This window comes from Drosophila arizonae, chromosome 3 (assembly GCF_054131065.1).
Source record: "Drosophila arizonae isolate 15081-1271.41 chromosome 3, UAZ_ARI_1.0, whole genome shotgun sequence".
NCBI lineage: Eukaryota > Metazoa > Arthropoda > Insecta > Diptera > Drosophilidae > Drosophila > Drosophila arizonae.
In genome coordinates this window covers 17817052-17841805 of record NC_142923.1, presented here as the reverse complement: position 1 = coordinate 17841805, position 24754 = coordinate 17817052, and the positions used below count along the sequence as shown (strand labels likewise).

The 24754-nt window shown below is 35.0% G+C and overlaps 1 protein-coding gene across 5 annotated transcripts in view; it reads right to left on the bottom strand.

The window, feature by feature from the left end:
* Positions 1-24754, bottom strand: part of stai (stathmin) — a 96539-nt gene that overhangs the window by 40095 nt on the left and 31690 nt on the right. For 2 of the 5 annotated variants that reach the window (XM_089464438.1, XM_089464439.1), the window contains exon 1: positions 14765-14906. The exons of 1 other annotated variant lie outside the window; for it this stretch is intronic. In XM_089464438.1, coding sequence (XP_089320564.1) covers positions 14765-14843 — 79 coding nt within the window. In that variant the 5' untranslated portion in view covers positions 14844-14906. Of the gene's footprint in view, positions 1-14764; positions 14908-24754 lie in introns of those variants that run through there. 2 more of the 5 variants (XM_089464436.1, XM_018001772.2) reach the window with 2 other exon arrangements.

Sequence of the window (24754 nt, the reverse complement as noted above, 5' to 3'; positions counted from 1 at the left end):
CGACTGGAGCTTTCTTACTTGTTTTTTTTTTTGTTTGCCATATGCTTCCTCTTGCTGCCTGCTTGTGCATTGCCAATAAAACTTTATGCCATTGGCCAAATATTTGCATAAAACATTCGCCCATTCCAGCCACAAGCATTTGTCGTTTATGCTTCAAGCACTAAACGTGTTGTCATAAAAATTCAATGTTATTGTCAAAATACTTGGGCGTGGCTGGCCGTGCGACAAGTGTGACAAAAATAAACAAAAGCCCCAAAAGGGTTTCTTCTTTTGAAGGTAGAAAGACAAACAGCAACAAATAGACAAACACAAAACAACAATGGCTGCCACAGCGAGTCACAGCTGTTGACAGTCGCTGTTAAAATAGCTAACTCGCAGTTGTCAGTTGTCGGCTGTCAGCCCCGCAGCTTCGGTCTTATAAATATGTAAATTATATACATATTTTTAAAGTCGCTTTTAGGCGCTTTTGCTTAAGATTTTCATGGCCATAAGGCGCAGAACAGTTTCAGTTTTCTCGCTTTAATCACAGAACTGCAGAAGACAGACAACGCCCCTAAATGGTTTTCCTGATAGATATGCATACCATATGGCAAAGTCAGTTTCTCCCTCTGCCTCTGTTTCTAGCCTCGCCACACAATTGTCTATGGCCTGCCCGATCTCTGTACCATTTCAACTGCTACGTGCTTCTATTTCGTTGTCTGCGCGCCTCTAATGCAATTTTCTTCTCAACTTTTGAGCTGCGAGTGCTCAGCTTCCACATTTCCTGCTTCTTCTTTTTGTTGTCTATTTGCATTTTTTTTCCTGTATACACTCGCCTTTCTTTATGCTTTGGCTTTGGGTTTTGTGTGCGCGAAAACTAAATATTCACTTGTTATACCCTATAAATTTTAGGAAAAGCCACAAGAGGTTGTTCCAATAAATTGATATAAATGTTTAATATTAATTTATAGGCTATCAATGTTATTTACTACTACATTGAAATATGCTTTTCTATAAGATCAAGCTATATATTGCTGATGACAAAATGATGTCATTTTAAAGGGTATACATCAGCATTTTAACTTTATATCTCCTATACTTGCGTTAAATCTCATATAACTTTGACAAAATATATCTCTAGTCATGTAAAAAATAAAAGCTTTCACTTTACAGGATATCTAACCAGTCTCCCCATATTCATCAATAGCCAAAAGGCCACCTCCGGTTTGTTGTGTTCCTCCTACTTGCTTATGCTGCTCATGTCAAGCTCTCGACAGACTTGTCGCTCACCCAACGATGGGGACATTCACGCTGTTAAATAATTCATGCATTCATTTCGCAGAGGGGGTGTATTCATCCCAGCACTCATTTGCCTCTATGCACTATAGAATCAAATAACGCGAAAATGACACTGACATTTGTGCATATTGTGTTTGCGATGCGAAAGGGTCTTAAGTTTGTGTTAAGGGTTAAGCAAAAGAAGTCACATTTTCTTTAAAAAAGAGCGCGATCAAATTGGAAATACATTCTACACTGTATATAAAATGGTAAATATGGGGAAAGGCTATGAAAATTCTCCGTTGAAAAAAAATAAATATTATTTATTAATGGTTAAACAAATTTTTTTCACATATTTATATTATATATTAGGCATAAGTTAGCCAAATATTTAGATTTCCTTTTCAAACAATTCACCAACATTAGTTGGGATTATAGATTACAGGGTATGACAAGTAAATAAGAAGGCGAGTATGGCGCCTGAAACGATTTTAATCTATGAAGAAGTAATAAATAGCAATTTCTCAACAATTTTCTACAGAATAGAACGTAGAATTCTAACTAACGAATTCATTACTAACTAGCGAATAGGCCAATCAACTCCTTATAAAAACAGGAATACAGAGTATCCAAATTTTAACAATCTATATGCTTAACACTCTTTCACATTCAATTGCTGCAATTCATTAAGGTCAGAGCAAGTGAGCGACAGTCAAGACGCACACAAAAAAATAAATATGAAGAAGGAAAATAAATAACAAGTAAGAAGGCTCCAGTCGAGACTGCTCGACTAGGAGATACCCTGAACCCTCCAAACTGATATTCTAATCATTCTGGACTTCTTTTATGCACACATACATACACATGCACGTATAAGCACGCGCTTTGCAAACTGCGCAGCTAGCAGCGGCTGCGCTTGGGCTGCACTGCAGTGTGAGAATTTATTTGTTGAATAATTTCTTTTGTAGACATACGATCCTAATAAAACTTTTAGAGCGTAATCATGTAGCTAAAATGTGTGTCCATTCCAAAGCACAAGTCTCTAGTACTTGAAATGCGTTTTTTACAAATTTGGGGCGAAGGGGGCGTGGTATCCAAAATCTGTAAATTACAAAATCTTTGTATCTACTAACTTTATATACAACGCAAATTTGAAGTCTCCAGGTCTAAAAATGTTCAAATTAAGCTGAAAAAACAATGTCGATTTTTCGATTATTCTCGATAAAAAAGTTATCGGACGAGTTATCGAAAAAATAAAGCAAACTTGTACTGCCTATGGTATACACGAGTATGCATGCCAAATTTCAGCTCTCTAGCTCTTATATCTTCTGAGATCCTTTTGCTCATACGGACGGACGGACGGACGGACGGACGGACAGACGGACAGGGCTATATCGACTCAGCTCGTCGTGCTGATCAAGAATATATATACTTTATGGGGTCTGCGATGATTCCTTCTGCCTGTTACATACTTTTCACAAAACCATTATACCCTGATTTCCCATTTTCAATGGGTTCAGGGTATAAAAAGACGAACGCAACAGCGGAAATAATGAGGCCCGAAAGCTTTTCACACGTTATCTGCGAGCTGTCAGGCAGACGGGACAGCAGAGACAGCCCGAAATGGACAGGAGGCGACGCATTGAGTGATGATGACTTTTGGGCAGAGCCCTGTCAAGAGATGTGCACAAGCGCATACACAGGCACACACACACACACATATATATATATAAATATATACTATAATTTTTTATCAACTGCGCACGCATTCAAATGTTTAAGACACATACAGACGCAGAGCTGTCAGCCAATTTGTTGACTTTTTCCAGCTACCTCTCTCTCTCTCTCACTCACTCAGACCCTCTCTTTCTGAGTCAAGAATTCGACAAAAATATGCAACTTCATTAATTTGTTAGCCTCTGGATGAAAATTAAGTAATGTTATGTATGCGTCTGTTACGTGAGAGACATGCAGAAACAAGTAAGAAGGCTCCAGTCGAGACTGCTCGACTAGGAGATACCCTGAACCCTCCAAACTGATATTCTAATCATTCTGGACTTCTTTTATGCACACATACATACACATGCACGTATAAGCACGCGCTTTGCAAACTGCGCAGCTAGCAGCGGCTGCGCTTGGGCTGCACTGCAGTGTGGGCAATATAACGAGAATTTATTTGTTGAATAATTTCTTTTGTAGACATACGATCTTAATGAAACTTTTAGAGCGTAATCATATGGCTTAAATGTGTGTACATTTCAAAGCACAAGTCTCTAGTACTTGAAATGCGTTTTTTACAAATTGGGGGCGAAGGGGGCGTGGTATCCAAAATCTGTAAATTACAAAATCTTTGTATCCATTAACTTTATATACAACGCAAATTTGAAGTCTCCAGGTCTAAAAGTGTTCAAAATAAGCTGAAAAAACATTGTCGATTTTTCGATTATTCTCGATAAAAAAGTTATCGGATGAGTTATCGAAAAAATAAAGCAAACTTGTACTGCCTATGGTATACACGAGTATGCTTGCCAAATTTCAGCTCTCTAGCTCTTATATCTTCTGAGATCCTTTTGCTCATACGGACGGACGGACGGACGGACGGACGGACGGACGGACGGACAGACGGACAGGGCTATATCGACTCAGCTCGTCGTCCTGATCAAGAATATATATACTTTATGGGGTCTGCGATGATTCCTTCTGCCTGTTACATACTTTTCACAAAACCATTATACCCTGATTTCCCATTTTCAATGGGTTCAGGGTATAAAAAGAAAAAGAACAGAAACAAAGGCCGAGAAACAGCGGAAAAAGAAAGCCCAGCTAACCTTCTTCAATGAGCAAGGAACAATGCTGGATAATATGGAAAAATGCGCAGGCTACGTGACAACTTGGCCTAAATAGTTCTAGCGCCTTTCATCCATTCCATGGCATTCCTGCCGCACAGCTGTGACCAGCCTCTGGCCACTCGCTGCTGTTTCTCGTTTCACTCCAGAACTCAAACTAAAGTTGCCAGCTGGGCAAATTTGATTAGCTTGGCTCAGGCTCAGGCCAGGCTGAGTTATATGCATTTGCTTAGCGAGCTGGCCAAGAAACTTTAATCAAGTTTTTGAGTGCTTAGATCGAATTTTAGATTGAGATAGCTGACTATGGAAAACTTTAACTTATGAAGTCATATTAATTATATTGAAATTATATTTTTAATTAAATTTAAATATTTGCGTTTTTTGGCATGAATATATATATTTAATTTATTTTGGCTTATCAGTGTTTTGTCATAATACGATACTAGTCAAGTCGGAATAATAATCAGATTTAATATAAAATTTCAAGCAACTCTTTTAGTCTTGCCATGCAAATTTATTAAAATTCCAAGTTAGAAAAAAACTCTTGCTAATTTAAAAGAACAGAGAACACAAATCTTTGTAAAGAAAAAAATTATTTGTTAAATAAAAGCAGAGATTTAACTATATCAATACAAAATAGAAATAAAAAATGTACAGTAAAAAATATTATTCAATCTTTCATGTTTGATAAAAAAAAAAAAATGTTTATTAAGTTTTAACTTTATCAAACATAAATTTCTATATAAATATTATTTATTTATAACAATATATCTTTATTTATATAAATAAATATTTGTATATATAATATAAATAAATAACTAAAGCATATAAAATACTAGCGACTATTTGCTGTGGCATTTAAATAAATCAGGATGGCACTATCACGCTCTGAATTTAAAAAAAAAAAAAACTTTATTAATTAAATAACTAAGGTGCCGTTGTAACGTCCAAGTAGCCTTCCCTAATAGAGCATTCTAGTTTTTTTAGTAGCTTTTTCTTTTCTACTTTTCTTATACAAATTCTTTCCTTGATTCTTATAATGCCTTTTATGGCAAAACGTAAACTTTTAAATACTTCGTATATGGTATAATTTTTCTTTATGAGCTCAACTTTTCAACTTCTCTTTTTGTGTCTTTTTTCACTTTCTCACTCGCACTTTAATGCTGAAAGTTTCATTCTAATGACAAATACTTTTTCATCTCTATTAGTCTCACTAAGTCATTTCAGTTGTTTTGTGTGCTCGAATTTACAGCATAACATTTATAAACACACGAGTAAACTGTATAGCTGAACTTTTTATATATACACACAGACACGAATTTTTGTCCGTTTAAAAAGCAAAAAATCCTTTTTCATGTATGAGTTGAAAGGAGAAAATTACACAACAGGGACCAGAGAGCATGGACCATCCATAAAACTCTCGGCCGTCCAGGCATTATTTATGACTTTCGACTATTTTTGTTGAAATACAAGAGCTGCGCACACACAAAGGTGTTTGCCTCTGGCAACTGAAAATACACAAGTGAATGAAAACGAAGAGGAAAACAACTGTACAGGCAGGAACATGGATGTTTCAAGCGTTGCCACAACTTTGTCAAATTTGACAGCGCATCAAATGCCGCACACAAAAAGAAACAACTTTTCAAAAAAAAAAAAAAAAAAAACAACAGTAATGGTAACGTTTACTGTTATTTTACGGGGCGGCCGATATTAGTAACGGTTCAACTAACTGTCATTTCCACATACTTGGTCGTTATACAAAAAAGCATATTGGTTTTATAGACCCTCAGCGCAATTTGGTAAGTGAAATATACGATTCGAAATTATATTTCCTATATATTTCTTAGTATTAAAAAAAACAGAATTCGGCAGATGGATATAAGTTATCCTTCATCTTGTATTTTTTTTTTTTGTTTTTTTTTTTTTTTTTTTTTGAAAACTTAGACTTCAAATATGGATTTACACATATACGGTCCCAATTGTGGGTGCTACACGATTTTTCCTATATTTTTGTAATTGGGTATATAAAGGCGATAAAAATATAGTTGTATATTTATATTATATAGATAAAATTTAATTTTATATGGCTGTTGATTGTATGGTGGCAAATCTCCATATTTAATTTAGTTAGCGCGTATTATGCAGTTGGTTATGCCTGATTTGAAACAGTTTTTTTCGGTTGGTTCTATCTAAAAGCTGTATACTGTATAAAGCTTCACTATGCTGATACATACATATTTGACTGTCTCTCTCTATCACCCTGAGTCTTACTGTCGTTCTTTCTCTGTTTATCTTTCTCATCCTCCCTCTCGCTCCCTCTCGTAATATTCCATTTGACGCTACATTATGCCGTTTGCCTTCGTATCAATGTTTTTCTTAATACACTGCAGCCAGCCACAAATTAATGCTTTCAAGCCGCTCATGCCTCGCCATCTCAATAAGCTCTTCATTTCCTCTCGATACGGCTGTAGGATTTCCGCCTTGCTTAGCCCAAACAGCTTGGCCCTAATGAACTACCTGAAGACTACATTCGCATCTACACAAAAATACATACAGACATGCACACACAAACACATCGATAAGTCAGGCATAATTTCTAAGCCACCGCACTCGCCACTTGAGCTGCTCGTTTACATCATTTCAAGGACAACTCGAGAATGTTAATGGCTGACAAATATTTTCCTTTTTCCTTTCCATTTTGTTTTTGGTTTTTTTTTTTTTTTTTACATGTCAAGTAAAAGTCACGCAACGCATATACGATGTATATGTACATATGTAAGTATGTATGTAAGAAGATACATACATGCGTATATATGTAGAGAAATATTCAGTATACGTATTTAATTATTATAATTTTCAGTCAATCTAGATCATAGCAACTGTCTAAGTGAGGGCTGCTCCTATTGGGTTTTGGTTTTGGTAATTACAAGACTCCAACCCAAAAGTCGTAATGCCAAATATAATGATTAAAATGTTTTATGTTAGGGTTTGAGTTTTATGTTAGCGTGTCGATTGTTTGCTGGCGCCGCAAAGTCGGAAGAGAAAAAAAAATACACGTCGAAATGTAGCCGAGTCTTATATAACTCAGCCAACGGCTTTTCAGGTTCTATAGAGCAAACGTGTCATATATTTTAGCATATCTTAATATTTTCAGTAAGGCAATTTTTAAATTTGCAATTTAACAGTTACCCAAGTCCATTAACTATTTGTAAAACTTGTAACAACACATGGACCCAAATCTTAAAATCGATTAGCTTCAAATTATGTTTCAAAAATTATTTAGTTTCAACAGGATTTATCCATATTTATTGAAATGAGTTGAGATATAGGATAAAAATATTTAACCTATGCTGCGTAGGGTGATGAGGAATATGTATTTGATATATCAGGTCTCTAGCTTAAGTAGTTTATTAGATTGAAGCACAATAGCTTGTTTTAATCATATACTTTTTATTAAGTACCCAAAATTCATTTCAATCTCTTTTAAGTCTAAGCTTTTTTAGATAGAATTTATACATTTATTATTAGAAATAAATGCATATACACTCTGTATACATGTATGTATAAATGTATCTGTGGCAATATAAGAACTTAATATATGCAGCAGAACAAATTTGTTTTTGTCACAGCAGCTGTTCACAAAACATTTTGGCAAATGAAGCACATTTGCTTAGTTAATTTCAGTTCAAATGTTTCCCAATCCCACACCCCTCCTTCTCTCTTTTTCTCTTGCTCTCTCACTCTCTGTCATCCCTCCCTCTCTTAGCAAAGCAATTTGTGGACATTTACAACATATGTTTAGCTTTGTGGGCGGTCCTAAAGCACTCGTCTAATCCATCATCTGAAATGCCTTGGCCCCACTCAGCCCCAAGTTGGCCGCAAGCTGTCGAGCCCATTTGTCTGAAAGATGCATCAAATTATATTCACATTGACCTCGGCTCAACTTCATTACAGCCTGCTGCTGCTGTCTGTTGCATTCGCAATTCAACTTAATTGATTTATGCCTTGGGCTCAGATTTAACTAATAATAATCTTATGTATTATATAGAAATTATTGTATTCTAATGTAGTTAATTAATTTTGCATTCAATTTTCATTTTGATTAAAGTTTTCTTTTCATTTAACTGCGCTTTTGCAATCAAAGTGAGCACTTTAAGGGTTTTAGCATTACTCGAGCATTTCAAGCCCTTTACACATTCCACATTTTAGCACCGATTCAAACAATTTGCAGCGCTTCCGTTGCAGCAGCTGCAGTGGAAAAAGCATTTTCAATTGCAATTTTGTAGCTAGGAAATCTAATTTGGCAAAACCGAAAAGCAAAGTCAGCCCCACACAGCCCAAACAAACCCCAAGCCCAGCCAGGCGAGGCTAAACACAAAGAGCACACACTCGAGTGGCAAACAGAGATAGACATAGAGGAGCGAGAGAGAGAGAATGAGAGGGTGAGTGAGTGAGAGGCGAGGTAGTTGCAGTGAGACATGTTTGGCCCCAGAGCAACGGCACTCACAATTAGTGGCGCCAAATTAAAAACCAGCATGTTTCAGCTTTAACCTTGGGCCAAAGGCAAAACGTTTGAATGTGGACTTTCTGGGCAGCTTCCCATTTCTGCGAAATCAAGATGTTACCCCATGCATACCCATGCCCCACATGTACACACACACACACACACACACACGGGAGACTCACAGCAGTGCATGTTCTGCATGTGCCTTAATTTAGACATGTGTCAAATGCTAATTGAGACATGTTTCCCTGTCAATTTGCTATAATTTCAATAATTTATAGCAGAACAATAATAAAAATACTAAAAAAATACTAAAAATACTACAAAATTCTTATATCTTATATTAGTAACAGCAAGGAATGCTAACATGTCTTCAATGATTGAATTTGAATTGTAATTACTATAATCACAAGTAGGGGTATAACGTAGTTGAGCAATAGTAACAAGAAACAATGAAAGCTTCACCTATAATACCGCCCAAATCTTTATAGCTGGACCAAATAAAAAATACTAAAAAAATACTAGACATACTGAAATATGCTAATCTTATATTTGCAAAATGTCTGTAATGAATGAATTTGAATTATAATTACTATAATCACAAGTAGAAATATTTCGTAGGTGGGCAATAGTATAAAAAACAATGAGAACTTCACCTAAAATACTGCTCAAAACTTGATGGGTGAACCGAACTAAAAATACTAAAAAAAATACTAAAATTGATAATCTTATATTTGCAGCAGCAAGGAATGCTAAAATGTATTCTACGAATGAACTTAAGTTTGTAATTACTATAATTACAAGTAGGGATATTTCTTAGATGGGTAATAGTAACAAAAAACAATGAGAGTTTAACTAATATACTGCCAAAAACTTTATAGCTGGACCAAACGAAAAATACTTAAAAAAATACTAGACATACTAATCTTATATTTGCAACATGTCTTCTATGAATAAATTTGAGTTGTATTACTATAATCACAAGTAGGAATATTTCGTAGATGGGCAAAATACAATGAGAACTTCACCTAAAATACCGCTCAAAACTTGATAGGTAAACCGAACTAAAAATACTAAAAAAATACTAAAATTTATAATCTTATATTTGCAGCAGCAAGGAATGCTAAAATATGTTCTACGAATGAACTTAAGTTTGTAATCACTATAATTACAAGTAGGGATATTTCGTAGATGGGTAATAGTAACAAAAATAATGAGAACTTTAACTAATATACCGCCAAAAACTTTATAGCTGGACCAAACAAAAAATACTAAAAAAATACCAAAATTTATCATCTTATATTTGCAGTAGCAGCAGCAACGAATGACTGAGTTTGTAATTACTATAATTACAAGTACAGATATTTTGTAGATGGGCAATAGTAAAAAACAATGAGAGCTTTACTTAAAATACCGCCAACAATTTTATAGCTTGACCAAACCAAAAATACTAAAAAATACTAAAATATACTAAAATTGACAATCTTATATTTGCAGCAGCAGCAGCAGCAAGGAATACTAAAATGTATTCAACGAATGACTTTGAGTTTGTAATTACTATAATTACAAGTAAAGATATTTTGTAGATGGGCAATAGTAAAAAAACAATGAGAGCTTTACTTAAAATACCGCCAAAAACTTTATAGCTGGATCAAACAAAAAATACTAAAAAAATACTGAAATTGATAATCTTATATTTGCAGCAGCAGCAGCAAGGAATGCTAAAATGTATTCAACGAATGACTTTGACTTTGTAATTACTATAATTACAAGTAAAGATATTTTGTAGATGGGCAATAGTAACAAAAAGCAATGAGAGCTTTACTTAAAATACCGCCAAAAATTTTATGGCTGGACCAAACCAAAAATACTAAAAAATACTAAAAATACTAAAATATACTAAAATTGACAATCTTATATATATTCCTATAATGCCGCCCAAATCTTTATAATTTTCTATTTGTAACAGCAAGGAATGATAAAAAATGCATTTATCGAATGACTTTGAGTTTGTTAGGCAATAGAAACAAAAAACAACGAAGCTATCCCTATGAAACAGTTATGATACCTTGTGTTTAAAAATAACTACCGAATTTTTCTGTTCTCAATCATTTATAAATTAAATCACATTCTTCTTCATTTAGTTAAATATATTTATTACTAAATACTACATTTTTTATTTACCCATTCCTTTAAGATTTTTCTGCTATTTAGCGCGCATTCACTGTACCACAAATATGGTCTAAGGCAATCAATTTTCCACCAGATGCACTTCCAGCTCATTTACTTTTACTAGTAAAACCCCATTTGAAATGTCTATTATATCTTTTTACACGTGTCGAGTGTAAATTGAGCTGTTATTCTGTAACCTTCTCGCCATCCAACACTCTTAATTAGGTACAGTTACGCGGCAAGATTTATAGCCGCAAAAAGGTGGGGGGAATTGTGAAAAATACCTTCGTCAATTGAAAAATTGCCCATATGCAGTGGGTCAAGAGGTTGGGTGGTTGGGAGGTTGGGAGGGTGAGATAGATGGTGAGGTAAAGCAGCTGAAGAAGTTAAATGTTTTTCTTGTGCAAAACGCATGTAAGTAATTTGCTCAGGTGTTTGTCTTTCATCTTATCTTGGGTACCCCAGCAGAGGATGAAGTTGCCTGGCGGTAGCCAGGGTGTGAATCAAGGGGGGTGTGAATCGAACAAAACAATAAAGTACATACAAAAATATATTCCCCTCTGTTTCTAAAGTGCAATGTGTCATTTAAAATCCTAAATTATATTTCAGTTCATTTTATTGTACTTCATATTTGATTATTAAGCAAAATTTTTATAATTCTCTTATTCTGCACTCAATCAACAATTTTTTAAACATGGATCACAAACAATTCGCGATTTTATTTAATGTTGTTTTTTTTTTTTTTTTAACCAATTCTACTACAATAATTATTGTTTAGTCATAAACGAGAATAAATAGCAGAATATTAGTATTTTAACTCTGACAATCTTGGATAAATCGTAAACAATTAGAGAATATTAGCAACTGATCTCTTTTATTTGCTAAATTTGTAATGAAGATCTAAAGCGTTCAACGTTTATTTATTAATTCCTTCTTACGGTTGTTTATCTCTCTTACTTTCATTTCTATATAATCCTTTCCTTGCTATGAATATGGTAAATTTTCTAGTTTTAAATAAATATGCATTTAGCTTGTTTTTAAATGACTCTGCGAGGGCAGTTTAATAAGTGAATGACATTTTTTTTGTTCACCATTCTTTGCTAGGGTATTTCTCGTGTTTCCATTGTTTTTCTTTTTTCTCTACCTTCTCTCTTTTTTTAACGTAAGGTGCCTGTGTCAATAAATCAATAAACGCCTTCCACTGTCAACGACATTGAGTATGTGTGTGTCTGTGTGTGTGTGTTTGTTTGTTTGTGTGTGCGGCTTGTGCTTGTGCTCGTTGGCCCGTGTGCATATTGCGCAATCATTTCGTAGTCGTCTGTGCGTTTGTTTGCCTCGATTATTGCATTTTAATAGCCCAATACAATATAAATAAATTCATTGGCATAACTGAATTGCCTTGTCCAGTTGTAATGCAGACATATTCCATATGCATTAATACAAAGGATGAAAGCCGTGAAGTAGAAGTAGCAGTAGAAGAAGTTGCTTTTTCTGCCGGCAACACAACAAAATGAAATTCCATCAGCCGTGCTAGCAAAGCATGCGGCATGCGGCATGCGGCAAGCGGCATGCGGCTCCAATTGGCATGCGGCATGACTCATCGTTGCCGGCTGACTGGCGCCAGCCATTGCGATGCCCTGGCAAGGGACGCCATAAAAAAGGCGGCAACAACAACAGCAGCAAAGAAGAATAACAACAACAACAACAGCAACAGCAACAACTAGAGGCAACAAACAGTCATCCACGAAATTGTTATTGCCTACTTGGTGGCATTTAGTTTTGCCTTTCCACACACCAAAAATCAACGTCATATTCCTTGTCTTTTTGTTCGCTTTTATTGCCACGCTCTCACTCTCTCCCTCACACACGCGCTCTCTCTCCCACTCTCCCACTTTGTCGGTGTTTTGCTATCTAAAATTGATTTTCCCTACCAACAGATTTCATTTATTTTTTTCGTATTTTTCAGCCAGCCTTAAGCCTAAGTCCTTCATCTAGTCTTCGTTGTTGTTGTTGTTGTATTACATAATTGTCTTGGGCCTGTTGATGACTTAATAGGTCTCTAAGTAACGTCCTTGACTAATATATTTGTATATTGGCCCAGACATCATCCTGCCAGGTGCCGCTGCCATTTCGTATGATTGATGAACTCAACATTCAGTTTTTGATTGACTTCGATCTAATCGTCGCTTATTCATCGAACTGACAAAGCGCAAATGTTAAACAAATGTTACGTAATATGTCGCTTATCACATATCAAAATTTGCATTTGGTATGAGCAAAAGCTATTGTAAGATTAATCAGATTGAATAATATAATGGTTTATACTGTGTATATATGAATGAATATATAAATCTATGAATAGAGTACTGTATATCTGCGAATGATCATACAACAAATATGAACACTCAATGTTGTATATATGTATGTATATGAATATACGAATCTTATGTATGAATCCTTATTTGACTATAATGAACATTTAAAAATTAATATGATTGTAGATATGAATACAGTAATACATAAAATCTAGTATTCGTAAATAATTACATAAGTGTAAATATATGAATAAACATATGAGTGTATTTATATGAATATATGAATGTATAGATGAATGTATGAATATATTTATCTATGTAATATGAATATATGAAGTAAGTAAATATGAGTGCAGGTATGAATGCATGGGTATATTAAAATAAGTATAATATGAGTATATATTTTAATGAATCTGAATACTTAAATACGAATGCATTTCTATAATTATATAATGAATAAATATATGAATACATGAGCCTCGATATGAATGTGTATATGGATACATGAGTTTATTTATTAATATTTGCAATGTAAGCTATCTAGCTTTTTTCGATCGAATTCTCATTTTATCTCAGCCCCTCTCGAATGTTCTGCATTTGACTTCAACTATTAACCATTCAGAATTGAAGTATTCTAATTGGTTTTGTCTGCATTTGAAAGGCTCCAAGCCTCTTAACTCAATCAACACTCAAGCACCTGCATCAAGTGCTCAAAAAATTTCCCCAAACTCTCACCCACAAAAACATTGTGAGAACAATCAGAAAGTTGAACGCAAAACAAATTGAACCCAATTTGAAGATTCTACGACAAAGCTACAAACACAATGAAAACGAAGAAGAAACTTAAGGTCAACAGTGGAGAGAAACGGTCAAGAGCATCTAGCTCTGGGAGCTACAAATATAACGAGCTCTGGGCATAAGTTCTGCTTGAGCATAACTTTTTTCCAACATACGTGAGGGCACTTTAAAGTGGAATACCCTTAACTTTTATTAGGGGACAGACCAAAAGAAAAAAACCCATAAGAATAACAAACACACAAAAGCTGAAAATTGTTTTGACCTTGCTAAAAAAAAAGGGGAAAACAATAGAAATTATACGAATTGAAAGTTGACTTTATGATTAATTGAAAAATGCCTCGAATTGTTAGCAAATATATCATCACATTAAATTTAGTCTAACTACCATTACTCCTAGTGTTTCGAGAATGTATTTAAGATGAAATGTGAGCCATTTCATTTCAGTTCAGTTCATTGTCTTTTAGTACTATTTAGGATTTGGAGTATTTTTCTACTACTTAAAATTTGACTACTATTCCTTTTATACACATTCCATGGACTTATGTTGGACTGTAGCAAATTTCTTGTATAGTAGTTGTTTTATGCTACTACTAATTAAGTTAGTAGTTAGTATATATGCTACTACTAAAATGTATACAATGCTCTTTTTGCATGCTTCTTGTCGAATCGTTGGCAAATTCACGAAAAATAGTTCTCATGCTACTACTTATTAGATTTGGTAGTATTAACTACTTAGCTTTAGTAGTATTTATGCTGCTACTACTATTTTTTGTATGCATTTCAGAATGCCTCAAGTCGAATTGTTACCAAAATTTTTGTTTTTGTTCAATTTAGTAGCAGTTTGGGCTACTACTATTTTCGTATATGCTTACCCGCTGGCAAAATGCCCGGCGCACGGCATGTATGGCAGAAGCACTGCATCACCGAATCGCGTACTAATCCAATCAGCATGTTGATAACTTGTCTTTTTGACTTTTATAAACAAATATGTGTATAGAGCAGTAGATAGTAGTAGTAGAGGATATTTGGTAGTATTTAGCAGTAGTTTTCGGATATGTGAGTGTTGCCAACTAAATATTTGTGCTGCCTACTTTGGAGAGCGCAGCGCACAGTTATTACTATTTAAATAAATATTTGATTTAATATAATTGATTTAGAATTAATATTTTATTTAAATTGTCTAATTTATGCAAATGTTTCCGATTATTCTCAGCCGCGCTAAAATGTATGCTACGATTTTTATTGTTGTTGTGTTTTGTATTTGTTTACAAATCACGGCGGCGTATTCTTTTTGCGATTATGCTTTTGACTGTGTTATTTTTGCGTCTTGCCTCTTGTTATGGCTTTCAAGAACGACAATGACAAAGAGAAATCGACGCTAACGACAAAACGGCACGAATACGTAACGAGCGCAACGAACGACGAAGACAAACTAAATTATGTCGATGTTAATTTTTCAGCAGCAGGCGAGCAACTGACGTCGCTGACGCTGACGCCAGCGTTAACGTTGAGCGCTGACGCTGACGTCGGTGCCGGCAGCGCTGTCGCTGGCATTGGCAAGGACAATGCATATGGCAAAAAGGACAAACCACTTTGGGGCGCAACAGAGCTGGCGGCATTCACCAACAACTCCCGCAAGACAGAGCTAACCAAAAAGAGACAGAGAACGAGCTAGCCAACGCACACACAGAAAAGGAAAGAGAGAGAATGAGTGAGAGCATGGCAGCAGCAGCGCGAGAGAGTAAATTCGTATATTCTAGGGGGTTGACTTCTTGTGGGAGCGAGTGCTTTTGTCCCCAAACAGCAGGGTTAAGCTTAGTTTAAAATATATTTTCGAAAATAAAAAAAATAATAATAATAATAATAATAATAATTACATTATATTAGATTTTATTCTAACAATTAATTTAAATAAATTGCCACATTACATAAAATTGCGTTTCATATATATTTTTTTTTTTTCATTTTCGACCTTGCTGCGTAACCTTAATGTGCGAAATTTCGAAAATCCATTTCGAAACATGCGCCGTGAGCAGCGCAGCGAACTTTTTGCTTCATTGTTACTGTTGTTGTCATTTGACGGCAGCAGCAGAGCATGCCTAAGGAGCTGGCAGAGAGAGAGAGCGAGTGGGAGAGTAAGAGAGCGCCTGCCACCCACAAAACGTTCAATGCGCCTAACTGTAAATGCAGTTGAGCTGAGCATTAGAAAGCCGGCTTATTACACAGTGTGAACAGCGGGTTTCGCAAATATATGTATGAATTAATATTTATAAAAAATTCATATTTATAATTTATAAAAAATATATTTTATACACCAAATATATTAAATTTTATTATGGAATTAATTTTTTAAAATATTGTTTCTTTTTATTATATTGAAATAATTGATGGTGCAGAAATCCCAAAATAGTTTTTAAAAACCAATACAAATATCTATTCAATTGATATTACATAAATATTAAATGATCAAATGATATCAAAGTGATTCGAAAATGATTTAAAAATATATTCTATTAAAAATGTAAAAATTATCAAAAAAGTTTCCCAGTTTAATGTATACATTTTTCGATCAGATACGCATTTCTAAAAAAAAAAAAATATTGTAGCGCATATTCCAAGCTGAACCCAATATATTATATTTTCGATTGCTCTGAGCATTTGCGAATATGTAAATAATTTTTGTTTTTCTTTGCAGCTGGCAATGCTTGATAGAGAGCAAAAACGTTTAAGCCAGCTGACATGCCAACACAGCGTATGCGTTGCTCACACTCTCACGCACTCTCTCTCTCTCTCAGACTCTCTCGCCCTCCTTCATATTGCAGCAGGTTGTTCGTCGAGTCAAAAAAAAAAAACTAATTTTCGAATATCGAAAAAAATATTAACTGCAATTAAATTAGATGGCAACAGAACGAGCGAGCGAACAAATAAATAAAGCGACGATGACTCAAAAAACGCTGCAAACACGCAGAGAGACAGAGAGACCGTGAGCGAAAGAGAGAGCACACACACATTAACACACATACATACATATCCTTGGCACAGTGGGTAGTGTGAAGCTGGCGACGTGTCGGCCCTACCGAAAGGCGGACAAGGATATAGAGCGGCAATTTAAATGGCAGAACGGCGCCAGTGTCGAAGCCCAAGCAGCAGGGCAGTAGCCGATGAATCACAATGGGCCACGCATAGGCCAACAAAATCTGTTGGAGTCGGAGTTGGTGCCGGAGTCGGAGTTGGAGTTGGAACCAGTGTGCAGCGAGTTTGAGTTGAGGTTTGAGCCGGGAGCATAGCCTGCGGGCCACACAGGCGACACTCTCTCGCCCACACACAATGCTTCACGTCTGACACAAGAGAGAGAGTTGAGAGTAGTGAGTGGAGGAGTGGAGAGGAGAGAAGAGGGTGAACACGCAGAGATGCAACGGCAGAGGCGGGAATATCATGACAGCAGCTTGTCGAAGGCATTGAAGCACACAATGCTTCTTCCTACAATATTATTTTGTTGACGTTTGTGGGCGGGCTAGCAGGGGCTGTGACCAAAGGGGTGGCGAGGCGTGTGGGGCTGTTTGGGTTACGGCTCTCGTTTTGCATTTGAATTGCTTTGGAAATCATTTGCCGGCAAACACAACGTGAATGCCGTCCCATCCGTCCGGTTGAGCAGTTTGAACTGAATGTGTCATGCCCAAGGGGGCAGCCAGAGCGGCGGACGGACATCATAATACTCTACTCACCCACACACACATCTATATATAGACATATATGTGTGCTTTATATAATGACATCAAAAGTGTGAACATTTGTGTGTTAAACGGCCAAACGATTTAACACACAATTGTCTGTGTGTGTGTGTGTGTGTGTGTGTTAAGTGTGCTAAAAGTATTTTAATGATTATGTTCATGTCCCAAAAAAGGGGGCGTGCCAAACAGAAGGTGGAAAGGGGAGTGGGGGATATTAGCTGGAACAGGTGGGCAAATAGCAAAAGTCGAACTTTATGCAATAAGAACAAGAAAAAACTTACGTAAAGAGTTCTCTGTTTGCTGGCGCATCGGACCATAAACATTAATTTTAAACTTACCTGAAAATATAAAAAGGAAAAGAAGATTATTATAATAGGAAGATTAAATATATTTGTGTACTAAACAAAATTTATTATACATTTAGTAATGTAATACAAATATATTAAACACATTATTAATTTTTTTCATTAAATGAACAAAGTATATAAATTACTTTATTATGGAAAGTATTTTTATTATTTTCTTCAGATTCTGTTATTACACATTATTCTTAATCATTCAACTTTATTTAATATATAAATTTTTTTATCACTTTATTATGAATGAGACTGAAGCGTTTAGGCATATAAGAAAATAAGTGATTAATAATTTCTGATTTTAGAGTCAAAGACTAATAATCATTTACATCTAAATTTAGTATTATTTAGTCTGAATTTATATCACTATATACTATGCAGTATTTTCATCTATATTTTCTCTTAGTTTTTATCAACCTATAATTAAATTTCATTCCTTGCTCTAAAATTTTATGTTCATTACGGTCATTCTCATTAACACCTAAATTATTATACTTAATATAACATATACTTCTATCCTAAACATATCTCGGTTTGCTCTGTTCCATACATTTACTAAGGATATGCTACTATAATATAAGCATTTCCTGACATTTACGATAATTCACTGTGATTCCAAATACTTCACTATATTATAATTATTCCATATCATAGTCATTAATCTCAAACAGTCATTGTCTTTCTCCAATATTCTCTAACATTCATACCAATCCATATCAATTACTTCTCAACTATTTCCAAGTAAATTGATAGACTCATTTACTCATGACTATTAGCATTTCCTATCATTCTTCAGCCATTCAATATCATTTGCTATCATTAACAATTTGATTTTAAGCTCTAAATACATTTAGTTCTATTACAAAATAGTTTTTATATGCTCAACGTTCAGTTAAGTCGTTCTCTTTGCAGGCATTTGCATTCCCTTATCATTCATTGCCATTCACTATCATTCATTGTCATTGTGTCTATCATTAGCTGACTGGCAATTGGCAAACATTTGCGTACATTTGCAGTTCAGGTTTTTCCTAGTCTTCAAACTCTTCTTCTTCTACTTTCATCCACATTAGCCCCACGGGGCAAGCGCTGCATTTGTTGCAGTTGAATGGCTCACTTAATTACAGCTAAGCGCTAAGTCTCACAGCTCTGCAGCCCCCCTCTCGCTCTTTCTCTCCCTCGCTCCCTCTCTTTCTGTTTAATTGAAATGCATTTCTTTAGTTTGCTTTATTCGCTCGGTTCCTCCTTCGTGTATTGCATTTAATTAAGCAACTAAACAGTTGTGCTGCCCCTCGACATTGACGATGACTAAACGAGTCTTCCGAGTGCCGCAACAGCATCTCAAATCATATGCAGACTGCACACTATACTGCCCACCCCTCATCATTCCCACCCACACCCACTAGCTGTTCGCCCCTTTTCATAATTATGCAACACTTGAAGCGAAATTAACTGCTTAGCTTTGATATGAAAATCATAATATTTTCTTTGTTGCTTAGCACATAGCGAACAATGAGACACGCAATGTATGTTTCCACACTTTGGTCACACTACTCTCACTCTCTCGCCCTCTCTCTCACTCTCGCTCTCTCTCTCTCTCTCTCTTTCTCTCTGTTGTTCTGCTTGCGTGCGCTGGATTGGCACCACGTGCCGCCAGCCACCCGACATGGCTTATCCATAAATTTTCGCATGTTGCCAAACCAAATATGTACATTGATCCTGAAGTGTATGTATGTCTCGCAGAGGGTTGCTCGAGAAGTTGATGAACATAGTCAAAATTAGTTGAACAGAAAATGTAAATGTTAAAAAAAAATAAATAAATTTTAAATCAATACTACATCTATATAATAGTATATTAAGTAAATTTATGCAGCGCTTACAGCGCTTCAATAATTAAGTATAGGTTTGATTGATAAGTTTCTGATAATTTTAAGTATACTTTATCAAAAAAAAAAAAAAAAAAAGAAACAAAAATTGTTTTTAAATTTTAAAAAATATAAATATATATAAATTTCATAAAAATGTTAACATAAATCTAACAGAAAATCTAAAGTATATATATATAAAATTGCCTCAGAGTTTTAGCAAATCCTAAATAAAGGTACAAATCATAGTATCTTTTTGATAATTTTTAATTATACATTAATTATATTTTATTTGTTCACATATATTGATACTAGAAATAATATAGAGGGCAATGCAACGTTTGCCGGGCCAGCTAGTATTGATATAAATAAGCATAGTAATTTCTAGCTTCCTCCATACATATACGAATATCTCTTGAGCCACCCTCGTTTTAGTTATTCATATGAGTACACAAGTACTTTGTAGTTTCAGTGTCTGCTGCCGGCTGATTTCGTCATCAGTGCCAGGCATGAGTCACAAACTCGACAACCACTTGCACTAGCAGAGGAGCCACAGCACAAGCAGTGGAGCCAGGGGGTTGGACGACTGTGGCTAAGGGTGGCCAGAGAGGTGAGGCGAGGGCATGGCGGCTACACGCCACTAAAATGTTGGCAATAACAACTGACGCCGTCGTTGCTGGCAGATATATAACATATATATATATATAGATATATATAAAAGTGTATGTATATGTATGTACATACAACCCCCGGAACTGCATCTACCCAAAAACTTGTTGGTTTGCTTCTTCTTCTTCTTCTTGTTCATTGTGCTTTTTATTTCGTTTATTTTTTTGGCATGCAAAATTAACAGCTGAGCGAAGTTGAAGTTCGATTGCATGTTTAGGGCACATTTCATTCACATTTCATTTCAGCTAAAGATTTTTTTCATTTATTTTAATTTTTTTTACCGCTACGTATTAGCAATTTATGTTGTACTTTTATTTAGTTATATACCATAAGCGACGTGCCAATAGGGTAAACGGATTTATCGAATAAATGCGATTTTCCAAGATTTATAAAAATATTTATATATGTTAAGTATTAATATATGATATTTAATATATCATTGAAAACTTTATAAATTATTAAATTCAATAAGCTCAATCAGATTATTTAAATTTATATTAACCACAAAGAAGGAAGCTTCACTCGAGAGTACCCTACTAAGAGTTAAATGAATCCTGTTCTACCTATACAATCATTTCATATCATTAATTTTAACATTATATTATATGAATTACAAAAAAAATAAATAAAAATAAATAAAATAAATAAATACAAATTATGTATTCTACTTATGGAAATCTATTTGACTTTGCTTGAAAAGTATTATGATTATATATTATTTACTAAAATATAATTGCAGAAGTGGTTGAAATTTGTATTATTAATAATTAATAATCACTTTCAAACATAGCTTTAGTATGCAGGGTATCTGCTAATCGTACACGCCCAACTTCATATTTTTACTTGCTCCTTTTTATTGAATTTCCAACTCCGGCTAAATTCTCACCTATTGCTCGAAGCCATTGTTGGTTGTTTGCGCTGCGTGACAATCAGCTTGGTTCGAAGTTGTGTTTATATACTCCTTAAAGTGTGGTGCTCAATGTGGGTATATTGAAGTAGCTAACTTTATGACGATACTAAGTCAGAGTATAAAATATATGCCAGATTTTATATTATTTATGTCAAATTTACTTTTTATATTAATTCCAATATTTATAATTTTAATTTTACTACTATTTTACAGAGTATCTAAAATTCTTGCACTATTATTTTCCTTGTTCTTTTTGCCTGTCGTCACCTCTTGTTTATATTAAAATTGAATGTTTGCCATTTTATACAGAGTTTTCGTATAGCTTTGATCCCTGCATACGTTTGCCATTTCATTTCATCATCGATTTAAACTTGTCAAGCTATACAAATACTCTGCCTTTTATGGGGTATATTAGTTGAGTGGTAAGCTGATGAGAATATCATGTTCCCTTGCAATTATCCGTATATTATGTAGACTAAGCCAACTGAATATGTATTTATTTTGATAGCTCTCCATTCCAAAAAGGTTTTACCATAGAATTTATGTTATTTGCCTCTTGAAATTGTGTTCTATGATCCCTGCAACACCTCGGGATTTGCAGAACTCAATCTTATTGAAAAAATGTAATTTGGTCTAAATTAATTCCATCTATAAACTCATTTCAGTCTTTGCTAGAGCATTAAAGCGCAAGCATAACATTTTTCACATTTTCCTAGCTAGTTTTCTTGGATTTTCCTTTAGCTTCTCTTCTCTTTTTTCTTTCCATTTTTTTTTTTTTTTTTTTTTTTTTTTTTTTTTTTGGCAGCCACTTAATGGATTTTTGCACTGGCGGCGAAACAACTTCCAGCGTCTGCTGTTTGGCTGTGTTTTCGGAAAATTGCGTTTGCTGTCGCGTAAAAGAAAATGATTTTAAGTGCGTGGATTTTTCGCCGGACTAGAAAAGTTGCACAGTTTGACAGCAACTTTGCTGCTAATTTGTTAGCCAAGTGCAGCATAGAAGGCATACAGCTACAGGATACAACGTGCCATGGCCAGACTCTGCCCCTAGCGACTCTCTTTCTGCTCTTATTAGCTCAATCAACTGCTCTGGAGTATCCTTCGCCATGATGGCCCACCTCAAATCGAATCGGCCGGCCCAGACAGACACTAAACAGAGACACAAATACTTGCAGCACATTGACAATGTCCTTCGTACACCATAACAGGCACGTACCAAACACACACACACACAAACACACACATATATATGTATATAGATTATGATCGACATTGTCTGCCGCAGCTGCTGCTGTTGCAACTGCACTGAAAATACGCCTAGTCATTGGCGCTGTTGTCCTTCGGCTCCTTTTTTAGCTCGCAGTTTAATGAACCTTCGACAAAATAGTTCCTTTATTGTCGCAGCTGTTGCAAAAGGCACAAAAGGCCTTTAGAAAAGCCTCAGAGCTTAAGTAAATTATAGATTAATGAAATTTTCGTCAAGTAGTTTAAGAAAATTTTTGAATACAATGAGAGCCTTTAAATATGATTTACGAATATACTATTTAAAAGTTTCATTTGATTTTATTTATGCAATAATTAAAATTCAGGTCTAAGCAGACTTTAAAAACTTTATTATTTTATTTTTCTCTATATATATAATAATATTTAAATGAATCCTTAGAATAAATATATAAAAAAATTTTTTTTTAAATTAAAAAAATTTTTAATTTAAAATTATAATTTTGCTTTTTCTTTTCAGACAATAGAAATTCAAAATATTTACTTTTTTATTTTGAAATAAAAAATAAATTATAAAATATACATTTCAGACTTCGCCAATTTTATAATCCTTCAATTCGATTTTTATATATTCATAATGTATATCTTTAAGTATATATTATTTTATTTTATTTTGTTTAATTTTAAAATATCTTGATACTCGATCTACAAATTTAAGTCTTCCATTATTATTAAGACATAAAATTCTTTAATAATATTTTAACTTTATTATAATTACAGATATCTCTTAAATTAATACTAAAATGTATTATATGTGTAATTTCTTTAACAAAATTAAACTTATGCAATCACATATTTTGACTTTGTTTGGGTGATGTGCATTCCTCTAGTTTTTAGTGAATTTATGAAATAGCAAATGGGCTAGCAACGCTTCATTGAGCTGGCCAACTATGTGGCTGGCATTTTGGACAGGGCGAACGGAAACATGGTACAGCTCCAACTAGGTAGACGAGTCAAGAGAACATACAAGCTGCTAGCAAGCTGTACATGCGTGCAGAGAGAACAGGGCAAGCAGGACTCAAGGAGTGCAGCAGGAATGCCTGACGACGTGGGCTGTAACTGAAAACCAATTGCCGGTTTTTGGACTGCAGCCACAGCACGTTTGTCCCGGACGTAGAGTTTTGAACGAATATGGCGTCGCCGACTTTGACGTCGCTTGCGGTTTGCACACCAAAAACGAGGGGAGGGGAGAGGGACTGTGCGAATAGGTTTACGTGGCAGGCTACTGGCTTGGCCCTAGTGTAAGACAACACCAGCTGCGTTGGCAACAATAAAAGGATCAAAAAGGGATAAAATGTCTTACAGTGCACAGAAAAAAAAAACTATACAGAGAAAGACATCGGACTTGGCTGCAAATAATTCTTGGCCCTCTTCGCTGTTTGCTGTTCGCCTTGCCATTGGTAATAGAGTAATTCAATATTGGGTGTGGCAGCACACACACACACACAAACAAACACGCACACTCACTCGAGCAAGCACTCAAGTTGCATTCTATTGATTTTTGTTGGTTGGTTGGAAAAACTTCCCGGCGGCCACTTGATCAGGCAAAAAGCAGCGCTTTAAGCCTCAACAATGGGCCACATTTCTCGTTGACACTTGACAGTCAGACAGCCGATTGTTATTAAGGGGGAAAAAAAAGTAAAAAGGAAAAGGAAAGCCAAAGCAAAGTCTCGCCTCGTCTCAATATTCAAGAACGTTGACAATCCTTTTGCAAATGTGGGCATAGGCCCAAAAAGTCAAAGGCCACGTCAAAAGAATGTCTGGCAAAAGTAAACTACTTGAGCTCACGATAAACGCAGGACGACGACGATGTTGATGAAGAGGCAGCACAAGACGCGAACATTGTGCGATATGATGATGAACTCTGCAGATGCCAGCAGAGCAGAGCAGGAACTTAGGGCAGGAGCTGAGACGTTTACAACTGCTGGGTGAACAAAAAAAAAAAAAAAAAAAAAAAACCAGGGCTGGCAAGCTAAACATCAATGTGGTTTAAAGCGCAGCGAAATAGGAATGGAAATCTTTATTTAATATCATAAATTTAGAGCTAGAAGTATTA